We start from the raw sequence: 15,453 nt of genomic DNA on the forward strand, positions 1-15,453 counted from the left end.
GGGTTGCAATACACAGGCCTGGCTTGGGCCAGCGCCCCCACCCGGTCCTGGTCGGGCTGCAGTGCTTTTAGGAGAAGCAGATGCTCCTGGAAGCTTCCAGTAATCTTGGGAAAGATCCCCAAGCCATGATTTACAAAGGATCCAAGATTATGCTGTTTCAGGACCTTTCTCCAGCACTGGTCCAAAAGAGGAGTGCGTTTAAGGGATTTAAACATTCAGTACTCCCTGCGCTACCCTGCGGCGCTACATTTTAGCCACGAAGGGTCAATGTATAACTTCGGATCGCTGGAGAAGGTAAAGGAATTTTTGGACTCTCTTAGATAAATTGTAAGAGTGAACTCGTGTGGTGAATGATGTTGTTCTGCCCTCCCCCTTCTCCTGTTCACCGTTTTTTCTTTTTTATTACTTTATTGCTTAATATTATCTCCGGGGAGTAGGGAGGGGGGACACTCTGCAATTTTTTTTCCCCTCCCTTTTTTTGTAAATATATATAGGCCGAGTGGTCTAGTAGATTTAGGTGAGGAGGGGTCTCTGCTTTGTCTTATTTTTTCTCTTTCTTTTAAAGCGGGGTTGTTTTCCCCCTGTTTATTTTGTATTACCATAATTATTACCTGCTGAGAGTGTAGTTTTATAGTTTTAAGTTTATACGTGGTATTAACATCACCAAATATATCTAGGGGAGGAGGAAGAGGAGGGTAGGGTACTCACTGTTAATTTTAGCTTGGTCGTACACTTGAATTTTCTTCACTTTATTATGGGGTGCCTGGGTCGAGGGTGGGGCACTGGTCGGGAGAGGATATGATGGATTTTCGGAAAGGAAGGGGTTCCCCCGGAAACGTGGGGGAAATCTCCGTTTAAATATGTTTTTGTTTTTTTTAAATTTAGAAATAGTTTTTTATTATATTAGTGTGAGTATATTAAAGAATCTCTATTTTTGTGAATTTTCTATGGTCTATGCTCGTGGTGTTTTGGATGGTGTTTCTCCTCCCAGGGGGTCTCTGACTTGTCTGGATGATTATGGTTAGTCATTCAATTAAATGGTCCACCTGGAATGTCAAGGGGAGTCATTCACCAATCAAAAGGAAGAAAATATTACCAAACCTCAAAAAAGAAAGGGTTGATATAGGAGACCCATTTATTGGTTAAAGGACGTTTGAAATTACAACAGGGTGGATTTGATCAGGCCTTCTTTTCTTCCTTCAGCTCAAAATGTAGGGGAGTAGTCATTCTTATTTGGAAGAATCTCCCTTTCAAAATCCTAAGTCAGATAAAAGATGAATCTGGACGATATATATATTAATTAAAGCCCTTATAAATGGAGAGGAATATGGGATTTTAAACCAGTATTGTCCCCCGGCGCATCCTTTCAAACTTATAACGGAAGCCTTCTCCAAACTGATGGCTCTCGGTGCTCGTCATACAATTATGGGGGGAGACTCTAATTGCACTATGGAGCTGGAAATAGACAGGATACCCAAGAGTACTGCGGGTGGATGCCCCAGATCTAGACAATTGGCGGATTTGAATCAAGAATTAGGATTAATAGATGCGTGGAGGTACCTCCACCTGCACGGCAGAGATTTCTCTTTTTACTCTAAACCACATAAATGTCACACTAGAATTAACATGTTTTTTGCCCCCTCAACTTTTTAAAATTCCATACCATCCTGTAAAATAGGTGATATAATAATTTCTGATCACGCTGTTGTGTACATGGAAATCAAGGCTAGGAACAATGAGGCATTCCCCTGACATTGGCGTATGGATTCCTTCTTAATGAAGGATAGTAAATTCGCAAAATATTTTTCTCAAGAATTTAAAGCTTTCTTGGAAATTAATTCAGGTCCGGCTAGTAACCCGTCAATGATGTGGGAGACTATTGATGCTGATGCGTGAGGTCTGATCATTTCATACTCGGTGACCCAGAAAACATTAAAGGGAGAGCAACAGCGTCTACTTGAGACTCGCTTAAAAGCAGCTGACAGACCTTCTATTACCAAATTACAAAGGATTACGGCCCTTAGGACAGCTCTGAATACCGCCTTCACCCAAACAGCAAAGAGGGAAATATTATTTGCAAACCAAAGATTATATGAATTTGGCGATAAACCTGGTAGATGCGTAGCATTTCTCGCGAGGAGAAAAAGGGCCCCTCAGGCTATCACGGCTATCGGGGAAAGTGCTGGTACTCTGACTCACGATCCTAAAAGGATCAACACAATCTTCAGAAAGTTTAATCCTGATCGCAGGGTTGTGAAGATAGAGTCAGGAGGATGCAGTCCTTTTTTAAAAGCCTGGCCTTTCCGGACTTAATCCCGGAACAGGTATCAGTCCTGAATGCTCCCCCAACAACCCAGGAAATACTTGACGTAATCAGGCAACTTCAGAGCGGTAAGGCACCTGGCCAAGAGGGCTTTCAGGTTGAACTTTACAAAGAGTTCACTGGAGTATTAGCTGGCCCCACTTATGGACATATATAACTACACAAATAGTCAGGGCTGCCTCCCACCTTCACTGAAAGAGGTGAATATCTCCCCTATTCTCAAAAAAGGAAAGGATCCAGAGGATTATGCATCTTGCTAACTGTAGATTTTAAAATTCTTTCTAAAACATTCGCATTGAGGCTCGAGAGGGTGCTGCCATATATCATAAAAGAGGAGCAGACTGGGTTTATTAAGGGCCGTAGACCATCTGATAATATTAGAAGGGTCTTGAATGTGAATCAAGTCTGTCATCAGGAAAAAATACCGGGAATAGTAGTCTCATTGGACACGGAGAAGGCATTCGACAGGGTTGAATGGTCATACCTGTTCTATACATTGGAAAGGTTTGGCGTTGGAAACGTATTTGCTAAATGGCTCTCAACACTGTATAATGATCCCAAAGCAGTTGTGATCACCAATGGATTAGGCTCAGATCGAGTGGGGAGAGGCTGCCGTCAGGGATGTCCTCTCTCACTGTTGCTATTCACGCTAATAATTGAGCCACTGGTGGTAGCGATACGGGCTGACTCTAATATAACGGCCCCGAGGGTTGGTACAGGTAAACATAAAATTACCCGATATGCTGATGATGATGTCCTTTTTCTTAGTAATCCTCTGATGTCCTTGCCTCACTTAATCCAAGTTATTAATACATTTAGTGCATTTTCAGGCTACAAAATGAATTTTTCAAAATCGGAGGCCATGCCTCACTGGTATGTCCCACTTATTGGACGGATCCCACTTCCCCTTTCAGTGGTCTCTGGAGGGTTTCTTATACTTTGGCATTTTTATCACCCCAGTATTTGGCCAGCGATACAAGCTCAATTTTGTGCATCTATTGGAAAGGGTAAGACAGGGCCTTCAACGTTCGGGAGACCTTCCAATTTCCTGGCTAGGTAGAATAGCCCTAATTAAAATGAATGTCTTGCTCCGATCTCTTATACCTGATGAGAACGCTGCCGAGTACGGCACTGCGCAGATTGTATGGTTGGCTGGGTTCTTTCATCTGGAATCCTAGACGGCCCCTTATTAAGTTAAGGAAGCTACAGCTTCCACAGGCAAGGGGGGGGGGAGGGCTGGATTTTCCAGACTTTAGGAAGTATCAGTTAAGTTCCTTGTTAAGCTACATAGCCGATTGGGTCACGTCTGACCCGCAATCAATCTGGATGGACATCGAGGCTTCTCAAGTACAGTGCCCTCTTATTCACCTCTTATTTTTAGATCAGATGAAAATCATTACGGACCACTGTAGAAACCCTACAGTACTAAACACAATTAAAGCTTGGAATATAATGTGGCAAAACGAGGGTAATTCACATAAAACATCCCCCTATACTCCTATAGTGGGGGCATGGGGTTTTCAACCAGGGCTTACAGATGCTGCATTCAAATCCTGGAGATCCAGGGGTATCTCCTGTTTAGGGGATCTGTTCGAGAAGGGGGTCCTGATGTCTTTTGAACAGCTGCATCAGAAATTTGGATTACCTAATGGAGACCTCTTTCGATACTTCTACATTCGAGACTACATGCTGGAGACTACTGCGTTATTAGATGTTCTCTATAAATCAGATAGAGAACGTAGTGTGTTGTGGCCAATGGGTGTACCCTCGGTCAGCACTCTTTATCATTTATTACGTGATGAAGTGTCGGAAGATATGGACCATCTGCTTAGAACATGGGATCAGGATTTGGGGCTGGAAATTTCTACAGAACAGTGGAATGACATCTGGGAAAGTCCCAAAAAAAATCTCCATTTGTAACAGAACCCAGACCATTCAGTTAAAGATGCTTCATAGGGCCCATATGGCACTGGAAAGATTGGCAAAATTTAGGGCAGGAGCATCTCCAATGTGTCCCAAATGTAAAACAGAGGTGGGCATTCTTACACCGCTAATGGACATGCCATAAGATCCTCAAATACTGGACCAAAGTAGTAAAGGCCCTGACAGAAATCTTGGGAACGGAAATTACTGTAGATCCAGTATCTCCTCTTCTGGGCTTCTCGAGCTTACCTTCTTTGGATGTGCGCTGGAGGAAATTATTTTCCATTCTCTCCTTCTACGCAAGGAAAGGTATCTTAGTAAACTGGGTGGCTGAGGGCCCTCTAGGATTTAGGAATTGGCACAGATTAATCAAGGAATGTATTCCCCTTGACTTCCTTACAAATATGGTGCACGAAAAAACTGAATTATTCGATAAAATATGGCAGCCCTTTTTTGAATTACATAGATACAGATATTTTGGCCATTCTTTCAAGGGCTTTCATCTCGTTGAGGTAACAGTTCTGGCTGATCCGGGGTCCCTTGGGAGAGGAATCCCGCGTGAATACGGGTTTTATTACGAATTATGTTAACTCATTCCGAGCATGTACTTCACTACTTAATTACTATGTTATCCTTTTTTCTTTTGAATAATGTAAGATATTTGATCATACACTCTGATTAGTTATAGGTTAGATTAGTAGTTAGTTGAGTTTATCTTTATCTTCTCTGTATCTCTTCTCTTTGTTTGACAGGTTTTGGCTATTTATTTAAGATTTAATTGTATATTAGTGTTTGTACGTGTCTTTTTTTATTTGCAAACTTGTAAAATCGTTAAATTTTCAATAAAAATATCTGTAAAAAGAAAAAGTGCATCTGTACAGATGCATGAGTAGGTGGAGAGCAGAGGGATACAGATTCAGGAATTGCGCGATAGGTTTAGACAGATGATTTGGATCGGCTGAGGCTTGAAGGGCCGAAGGGCCTGTTCCTTCGTTATAAATTTTTTTTTGTTCTATGTTGAGGTTGTACAGGATGTTGGTGAGGCCGTTTTGTTTAGAGTACTGAGTACACTTCTGGTCACCCTGTAATAGGAAGAATATTATCAGAGGGGGTTCGGTAAAGATTTACTTGGACGTTGCCAGGAATGGAGGGTTTGAGTTAGAGGGAGAGACTGGGACTTTTTCACTGGATTGGAGGAGGTTGAGGGATGACCTTATTGAGATTTGAAAAATCACGAGGGGTGAGGGTAAGGAGAAAAGCAAGGAACATGCACGGTTATGTCGAGCCGTGGGGTGGGAAGCTGAAACAAAATTGTGGCTCTACCCTTTTTTCTTCCTCCTTGACATTTGGCCAGTTGAATCGGCCAGTTACACCAGCATATCTATAGAGCCTACTGCGCATGCTCCTCGGTGTCAGCAAGCACTGCACGTGTTCATCGGTGTCTGCAAAAACCTGCACATGCTCCCATCTGTCTGTAAAAATGGTGCATGAACTTCATTTGCCGGCCCAATGAGGTGCAGTGGAATACCAGAAAGAGCCTGGTCCTCCTACCATTCAGAACAGCCCTATTGTCTGAATCGGAGACGTCGATTTTCCTGCTCCTCGGATGCTGCCTGACCTGTGCTTTTCTAGCACCACTCCAATCTTGACCCATGAGCTTCTGAAGCTGCTACTGCTCTTTTCTCTCTCTCTCTCTCTCACACTCACTCACTCACTCACTCACTCACTCACTCACTCACTCAATGAAGATTGAGATTCATCCAAGACTGTAATTTCCTTCCTCTGTCCAACAGCACACTCTCTTCTCTCACTCCCTTTTCTATTTCTTTTATTTTCATGCTGGGATCCAATTGTTGACTTGCAGCAACTGAAAAGAAAGGGAGTGAATCCAGAAAGAGGACAGACTCTGGAAAAGCTGATCCAGGTCTGTGCCTCAAACACCTGGCAAGTGCAGTACCACAGGGTGAAGTTATAGCCTTTGCTGTGGGGGAACAAAAAAGCAGAAATGAGGTGTATTATTTAAATGGTGATATATTGGGAAGTGGAGAAAGTGAGGATTGCAAATGCTGGAGATCAGAGTAAATATGTGTGGTGCTGGAAAAGCACAGCAGGTCAGACAGCATCCAAGGGGTAGGAAAGTTGACGTTTCGGGTAAGAGCCCTTCATCAGGAATGATGTATGGATGTGCAAAGGGGCCTCAGCGTCCTCCTACACCAGTCGCTGCCGGTTGTCAGACAGGTGCAGCAAGCAATCAGCAAGGCAAGTGGTATATTAGCAAGAGGAATTGAGTTTAGAAGAGGGGATGCCTTCCTGCAGTTAGGGGGTCATGGAATATTTTCAAGGCTGAGTTCATATAATCTTTGAACAGCGAAGTGGATGTTTATTGGGGAAGGCAAGAAAATAGTTTTAACACCAGTACAGAACAGTGACATACAGCATAGAAACACACCCTTCAGGTCAACTAATCCATGCTGCCTATATTCACAAATTAAACTAATCCCACCTGCCTGTGTTTGGCCCATATCCCTCCGAACCTTTCCTGTTCATGTACTTATCCAAATGTATTTTAAACATTGTAACTGTACCTGCATCCAACATTTCCTCTAGACATTCATTCCACACACCAACCACTCTTTTTTTTTAAACAGAAAGTGCTCCTTATTTCTTTAGACTCGTTCTACTCTCACTTTAAAAGTTTGCTCCCTAATCTTGAAATGACACCTGCCATTCACCTCACCGATACCCCTCATGATTTTTTAAACCTCTATCAGGACACCTCTTAACCTCCGATGCTCCAGTGAAAAGAGTCCCAGCCTCTGCATCTCGATGTAGGGAGATCCATATCCATTTGTGATCTGTTCAATGCTGGGGCAGGCTTAAAAGACCAAATGGCTGACTCCTGCTCCCAATTCTCAGTGTCCTGGACAGCAAGAGACTATAAGACATAGGAGCAGAAAGTAGGCTAATCAGCCCATCAGGTCTGTACATACCATTCAATCGTGGCTGATCACTTTCTGAGCACCATTCTGCTGCTTTCTCCCTGTCACCTTCGATCACCTCAATACTCAAGACCCTAGCTATCTCAGTCTGAATATCCTCAGTGACCTGGCCTCTGCAGTCTTCTATGCCAATGAATTCCACAGATTCGCCACTCTGACTGAAGACGTTTCTCCTTATCTCCATTCTAAAAGGTCATCCCTTTACTCTAAAGCTGTGCCCTCGGGTCTTAGTTTCTCCTATCAATGGAAACATCTTCCCAACATCCACTCTGTCCAGACTGTTCAGTATTCTGTATGTTTCAATTAGATCTCCCCTGAGTAGGGCCCTGTTAATCAGCATGAACCAGACCCTTCAGAATGAGGTACAGCAGGGATTAGGTTCAGCAAACTGAGAATGGAGAGTGTGTGGGATGGAGATCTTCAGCTTCGAAGGAATAAGAGAGGAAAGAGAGTTCACTTTAAATTAGAATTGATTGGATGGGCTGATAGGCTAACGAAGGGCAGATGGAGTTGAACTTGGAGAAATGTGATGTGTTGCATTTTGGTCAAGCAATGCAGGCAGGACTTACACAGGGGAGGTGTTGCAGAAGAAAGAGACCTTGGAATGCATGTTCATACTTCCTTGTAAGTGGAGTCGCAGGTAGACAGGATAGTGAAGATGATGTTTGGTATGCTTTCCTCTATTCGTCAGAGTATTGAGTGAAGGAGTTGGGAGCTCACGTTGCGGCTGCACTGGACAGTGGTTAGGCCACTTTTGGAACATTGTGTGTAATTCTGGTCTCCATCCTATGGAAGGATGTTGTGAAACTTGAAAGGGTTTGGAAAAGGTTTATAAGGCTGATGTCAGAGTTGGAGGGTTTGAGTGAGAGGGAGAGACTGAATAGGCTGGGTCTGTTTTCCCTCAGTGTTGGAGGCTGAGGGGTGACATTTATAGAAGGTTATAAGGGGCATGGATCGGGTGAATAACTAAGGTCTTTTCCTCCGGGTAGGGGAGCCCAAAATTAGAAGGCCGAGGTTTGAGCTGAGAGGACAAAGATTTAAAAGGAACCTGAGGGGCCACTTTCTCAGAGGGTTTTGCATGTATGGAACGAGCTGACAGGAAGTGGTGGAGGCTGGTACAATTACAACATTTAAGCAGCATCTGGATGAGTACATGAAGGGGAAGGGTTTTGAGGAATATGGGCCACATGCCGGCAAATGGAATAGATTGATTTCGGATATATGGTTGGCATAGACGAGTTGAGCTGAAGGATCTGTTTGTGTGGTGTATGACTCTAACTGTCTTCGGTGAAAGCAGAAGTGTGGTTGTGAAGACAGGGCTTTCAGAGCAGCTTTCAAAGATGTTTTGCCCTTCTTAGGACCGGAAGAAGTTAGAATGAAATCTTTCATTTGTGAGACAGCAACCACTAAGTGAGTACATCCGGGAATTTGGGAGAAAGTGGGAATTCATTGCACTGAGAGGATGAAGCCCTACCCTATCCAGTCATTTCTGCTGGTAGCTGAGACTAGGCCTCAAGCTTTGGGGGGAGTAGGTTTAGGACCGAGATGAGGAGGAGGAAGTGAGGGCTGCTGGTTTTCCCAGAGAGTAGTGTATCTGCAGAATTCTCTGCCCGAGGAAGCAGGCTCCAAAATGCCCCGGTCCTAATTCTTCAGCTTGACGTACCCGTGACTGTAAACTTTGAAGTGCTTTGGTTAACTGATGCAAATATTTCCCACTTGTCCAACAATCCAATGTCAGCTGTTTCAGTCATTTGAGATGGTTTTGATTCATCTACTAAATACATCTACTCTTATTAGACAATATTCATAACAATATATGGGAGGTGATATTATATATGCAAGTTGTAGACAAGTAAAAAAGACCGACCAGGCAAGGAAGTGGTTAACAAACACAGGGCATCCCTCTTAGAGTATGCACCTTGTTTGTTCACAAATTAAACACGCTTCAGATCTTTTCCTAGCTGCTTTCCAAAAATCTGGGTGCCACCAGGTTTGTGAGCGTGTACAATAATGTACATCATCAACTGAAATAGGCAGCAGCAAAGAGTGAACACAAACCAGTCCAGCAGGGGGCACCCATGTTTTGGTTTGAGTATTGAGGGAGTGCCCTTTTTGAGGCCCCTGTGATATCAGTATCATACCCAGGCTAATGTGCATTGAAACCAGATTATGAAGTGTTAACTTTCCTGCAAACTTCTGCCTGTGTGTGTGTCTCTGTAACATTTTCCAACCTTCTTCATATCTCAGTTTGTCAGCTCTTGTTTATTTCTTCCAAGGCTAATGAAGCACTCACATTCCAGAATAGTCCAAATTAGGGAGTTGAGCCTCCTAAATCCTGGCTATGACCCATAGCTGCTTAACCAAGTGTGCAAACTCTCAATATCGGTCAGCCGTTCCATTTGCAAATCGAATACTGTTATCAAAGTTGTTCTTGTCTCTGCATGAGTCCACAACCCGGAGAAATGCAACGGATTCTTTAATGGTTGCCAATGTGTCCTGTGCCAAATTCATTCAAGTCTGGATGTCCTGAAGCGAGCAATTCTACTTCAGATTTCTACTACCCAATTAAAACTAATGTTGGGCCCTCTAATGGATCGGGGGCATGTTATATAAATAATTATTCCCTCCGGAGTGGAAACGGGCCCTTCAGCCCAAAAACTCCACATCGACACTCCGAAGAGCAACCCACCCAGATCCATTCCCCTACATTCACCCCTGACGAATGCACCTACACTACAGGGCAATTAAGCATGGCAAATTCACCTAACCTGCAATTCTTTGGACTGTGGGAGGAAACCCGCTCAGACACTGGGAGAACGTGCAAATGCCACACAGTTGCCAAAATCACTCCAAAAGTTACTGCTTCCAATAATAGATTAAGTCTTTTCCCTGGGGTCGGGGAGTCCAGAACTAGAGGGCGTAGGTTTAGGGTGAGAGGGGAAAGATATAAAAGAGACCTAAGGGGCAATGTTTTCATACAGAGGGTGGTATGTGGATGGAATGAGCGACCAGAGGAAGTGGTGGAGGCTGGTACAATTGCAACATTTAAGAGGCATATGGATAAGTATATGAATAGGAAGGGTTTGGAGGGATATAGGCCAGGTGCTGGCAGATGAGATTGTGTTGGGATATCTGGTCGGCATGGACAGGTTGGACCGAAGGGTCTGTTTCCATGCTTATGTCTCATGACACTCCAAAGGTTACTGCTTCCAGAGGAGCCTGTTGGACTACAACCTGGAGTTGTAATTTTAACCTTTATCCAAGTTAAGGTGGATTGGCTATGCTAAATTACCCATAGTGCCCAGGGATGTGCAGGTTAGGGTGGATTGGCTATGCCAAATTCCCCATCCTGCCCAGTGATGTGCAGGTTAGGGTGGATTGGCCATGCTAAATTACATATAGTGCCCAAGGATGTGCAGGTTAGGGTTGATTGGCCGTGCTAAATTCCCCATAGTGCCCAGGGATGTGCAGCTTAGGGTGGATTGGCCGTGCTAAATTACCCATAGTGCCCAGGGATGTGCAGGTTAGGGTGGATTGGCCGTGCTAAATTCCCCATAGTGCCCAGGAATGTGCAGGTTAGGGTGGATTGGCCGTGCTAAATTCCCCATAGTGCCCAGGGATGTGCAGGTTAGGGTGGATTGGCCATGCTAAATTTCCCATAGTGCCCAAGGATGTGCAGGTTAGGGTGGATTGGCCATGCTAAATTAGGCATAATGTACAGGTAAGATGCATGACTCAGGGTTAAATGTAGAGCAATGGGGATAGGGATGTGGGTGTGGGAGGGTGGGTGTGGGAGGGTGGGTGAGGCTCTGAAGGGAGGGGGGTTTTGGAAAGTGTGTTCTCCTGCCCTTCTGCTGCTGGGGCAGCGCAGGCGCGGTGCGGTAACCCGCTGTCGGTTCCGTCCCGCCTCCATGCCGTCACTATTCTCGCCCCGCCCCTCGGTCCTTTGGTGACGTCACAACGCGGAAGTGGCCCTGTCAAAGTGAATGTCCCTCCCTCTGGGCAACTCTTCATCCTGGGAGGGAGACCGAGATGGGAGATGGGGAAATTGGTCACTTGTAGCAACTGGAGTGAATCCAGGGAGGGAGCAGACTCCGCAAACTCAGGTATGTGTCTTAGTTACCCGGGTGAGGAGGGACTGAAGGATAGAGATTGGGAAGAGGGAGGGCTGGATATCTTTTCTGTTTTGATGTTTAAAATGCACCCGATTCCCACCAGTAACTGCAACAGGTACAAGTACAGCACATGCAATATTCCTCATTGCAGCTTCAAGCCGGTTTTAGATTAGATTACTTACAGTGTGGAAACAGGCCCTTCGGCCCAACAAGTCCACACCGCCCCGCCGAAGCGCAACCCACCCATACCCCTACATCTACCCCTTACCTAACACTATGGGCAATTTAGCATGGCCAATTCACCTGACCTGCACATCTTTGGACTGTGGGAGGAAACCGGAGCACCCGGAGGAAACCCACGCAGACACTGGGAGAACGTGCAAACTCCACACAGTCACTCACCTGAGGCGGGAATTGAACCTGGGTCTCTGGCGCTGTGAGGCAGCAGTGCTAACCACTGTGCCACCATGCCGCCCCATTTTGCATCCTCTGTTCTTCCTCCACCTTGGCTCCAGCATATTCAGCTTCCTTCCCTCATTCCCATCCCCCCGCCCTGATGTTCCAAGCTGACCCTCAAAAGATCGGTTTGTCCCTCCATTCTTTTTTGTGGGTTTTGAAAACTTTCCCAATGCTCTGATTATAAGAGTTGTGAAGTTATGTTGTAGCTGCACCAGACATTGGTTAGGCCACTTTTGGAATGTTGTGTGCAGTTCTGGTCTCCATGCGAGAGGATGGATGTTGTGAAACTTGAAAGGATTCAGCGAATAAGGTCATTGAATATATCCAAGGCTGGTTTCATCTGATTTTTGAACAACAAAGAAGTGGAAGTTTGTGGGGGAAGGCAAGAACACATCTGTCGTCTGCAAGGTGTTAGAAAGGATTCTGAGGGATAGGATTTATGACCATCTTGTGATTGTGAAGGCTGGACTTTCAGAGCATGTTTTGCCCTGACTGGGAGCAGAAGAGTTTGACTGAAGTGTGTCGGTGTTAATGCCTTGATGTCTCATTTTGCTCCCACCTTCTCGGGGTCATTAACCATTTTGTGTCTGGTCCTTCCTCAAGAAGCTGCATTGCAGGTTCACCCTGAATTGACACTTTTTTTTATGCTTCCCAAAATCAGACCTGCTCACTCTCAGCAGGATCCCAGTGGTGTGAAAGATATTAATTTTCAGGTGGTATTATCCAAAATTCGGAGAGATGTCAGTCTTGATGTTTTTGCTTTTTCTGCCCCTGTAAGATCCTGAATCAGCACCTTCAGGGGAATTAGTTATATTGGAGTGAGAACAGAGAGTGGGATGGTGCTTTCAATTTTGTGGAGTAACAAAAGACCAGAATATTCCACAGAAAGTAGAATTGCTTGTTCTGAATTTTTACCCTGCCCTGGCAGTGATGACTTTTGTAATCTCTTTTTAAACAGTGTACTTGAAGATTTGAAGATAGAAGCTTCAAAATCAACGCATGAAGTCCTTACACCCGAAACATTGACTCTCCTGCTCCTCGGATGCTGCCTTACCTGCGCTTTTTCAGTACCACACATTTTGACACTGACTCTCCAGCGTCTGCAGACCTCACTTTGACGTCAATGTCTGACAGTCGCTCAATCCATCGGGACAGGAAACAATTTTCAACTGAGTCTGTGAGAAGCAGCAAAGCGTTTTGGTTCCTGTTTGAGTATGTTTTCAGCATCAGTGGGACTGGATGAGAGACCCTACTGTTGCAGTGCATTGAGTGTGGGGTGTGTAGAAGCATCTACAGCCTGGAAAGAGGAATTGACGACAGGGAGGGGCTGGAAACGTGTGTGTGCGCGCAGCTGAAGCTTCGGCCATGGAGAAACCTGAGGAATCCCGCCCCGTGGAGAAACGGTGGAAGTGTGCTGATGGCGGAAAAAGCTTCCATTTCCCGTCTGCCCCGGAGATTCATCAGCGCATCCACACAGGGGAGAGGCCGTTCTCCTGCCCCGAGTGTGGGAAGGCCTTCAGCAAATGCTCCAATCTGCTGAGGCACCAGCGCTCCCACACGGGAGAGAGGCCCTTCAACTGCCCCAAATGCGGGAAGAGATTTGCCCGGGCCTCCAACCTGCTGACCCACCGGAGGGTCCACACCGGGGAGAGGCCCTTCAGCTGCCCCGAGTGCGGGAAGGCCTTCAACAATTCCTCCAACCTGCTGACCCACCAGCGGATCCACACGGGGGAGAGGCCCTTCAGCTGCCCCGAGTGCGGGAAGGCCTTCAGCGATTCCTCTTCTCTGCTGACCCACCAGCGGATCCACACGGGGAAGAGGCCCTTCAGCTGCCCCGAGTGCGGGAAGGCCTTCAACAATTCCTCTTCTCTGCTGAACCACCAGCGGATCCACACGGGGGAGAGGCCCTTCAGCTGCCCCGAGTGCAGGAAGGCCTTCAGCGATTCCTCTTCTCTGCTGACCCACCAGCGGATCCACACGGGGGAGAGGCCCTTCAGCTGCCCCGAGTGCGGGAAGGCCTTCAACAATTCCTCTTCTCTGCTGAGACACCAACGTGTCCACACAGGGGAGAGGCCCTTCAGCTGCCCCGAGTGCGGGAAGGCCTTCAGCGATTCCTCTTCTCTGCTGACCCACCAGCAGATCCACACGGGGGAGAGGCCCTTCAGCTGCACCGACTGCGGGAAGGGCTTCACCTGCTCCTCCGCCCTGCTGAGACACCAACGTGTCCACACGGGGGAGAGGCCCTTCAGCTGCCCCGACTGCGGGAAGGCCTTCAGCAATTCCTCCACCCTGCTGACCCACCAGCGGGTCCACACGGGGGAGAGGCCCTTCAGCTGCCCCGAGTGTGGGAAGGCCTTCAGGCATTCCCCCAACCTGCTGAGACACCAGCGGGTCCACATGGGGGTGAGGCCGTTCCCCTGCACATGGGGGAGAGGCCCTTCAGCTGCCCCGAGTGTGGGAAGGCCTTCAGCAATTCCTCCAACCCGCTGACCCACCCGCTCCTCCCTCCTCCAGAGGCACCAGCGAGTTCACATACCACCGCAGGGGGGATTGAAGGAATGATGGCTGAGTGCCATTATCGACTGGACTATTAACCCAGTTCCAGGGGCTCCCGGGTTTAAATCCCGCTGCGGCAGATGGCGCTATACAGGGTATGGGTTGAAATTGCTGAGTGAGGCAATAATTCCTCCAGGTTAAGGCTGTACCAAGGATCCAATTACAAAGGGACATCTTGGTGGTGACCAATAGTAAAGAAAGTGATGGGGGGTGGGGGGGGAATGGGGGTGGGGGGGTGTGTGCGCTTTGACTTTGAGCTGTTTAAAAAGCAACTACTTTTTCTCTGCCATTTTGCTGAGGGGGTTTGAAGCTGTAACAAAGTTGGGTCACAATAAAGGTTACCTGAACTTGCTGCTGTGCTCAGACTCTCATTGAAAGCTTTGAGCTCCAAGAGTTTTTATTTTAAAGCTGCTCATTTCTTTCAGCCTCCTGCACTAAGCTTCCAATGTCGCATATCAGTTGGAGTCGTGAATGAGGAGCCAGTATCGTGAGAACTTGACAATTTTTCAGGAGTGCAGAGTGTGCCATTTCATCGGCGTTGTAAAGTTTCCTGGCAGCATCAGGAGGTGTGGGCAGTGTTCGCGAGAAATTATGTGGAGAGGCCGATGTTGGACTGGGCTGGATAAAGTTAAAAATCACACAACACCAGGTTATAGTCCAACAGGTTTATTTGGAAGGATGAGCTGTAACTGTGGAGCAGGATCATAAGACCCAGATTTTATAGCAAAAGATCACAGTGTCATGTAACTGAAATGACATATTGAACACACCAAGATTGCTGTTAAGTCTTTCATCTTTTAGACTGAGTTGCAGGTTTCAGTTCATTAACCTGTAAATCCCAGAATTACTATTAATTCACATTCTCGAGATGACTTAAGGTTTTTTTTTAAAAAACAGTGACATCTCAGCCCAGACAATGCATTAAAGGTGTGAGGTTCGAGTCTGTCAGTATCCCAAATTTGGAACTAGAACCAGTCTGATTCAAACTGGGAATTTATAAAATATTACACTGATTGACTGCCTGCAGTTTCTGCACATTTTTGAGCAAAGTAGAATGTGTCTGCAAACATATTTCTGC

The 15,453-nt window shown here is 46.2% G+C and overlaps 1 protein-coding gene across 1 annotated transcript in view; it reads left to right on the plus strand.

Annotated features, from left to right (window-relative positions):
• Positions 1–15,453, plus strand: part of LOC140460734 (uncharacterized) — a 99,530-nt gene that overhangs the window by 41,211 nt on the left and 42,866 nt on the right. The window contains exons 1-2 of the mRNA XM_072555360.1: positions 11,294–11,351; positions 12,778–14,210. Of these exons, the coding sequence (XP_072411461.1) occupies positions 13,185–14,210 (1,026 nt within the window). The 5' untranslated portion in view covers positions 11,294–11,351; positions 12,778–13,184. Of the gene's footprint in view, positions 11,352–12,777; positions 14,211–15,453 lie in introns of the transcript that reaches the window.

Source organism: Chiloscyllium punctatum, chromosome 36 (assembly GCF_047496795.1).
Source record: "Chiloscyllium punctatum isolate Juve2018m chromosome 36, sChiPun1.3, whole genome shotgun sequence".
Taxonomy (NCBI): Eukaryota; Metazoa; Chordata; class Chondrichthyes; order Orectolobiformes; family Hemiscylliidae; genus Chiloscyllium; species Chiloscyllium punctatum.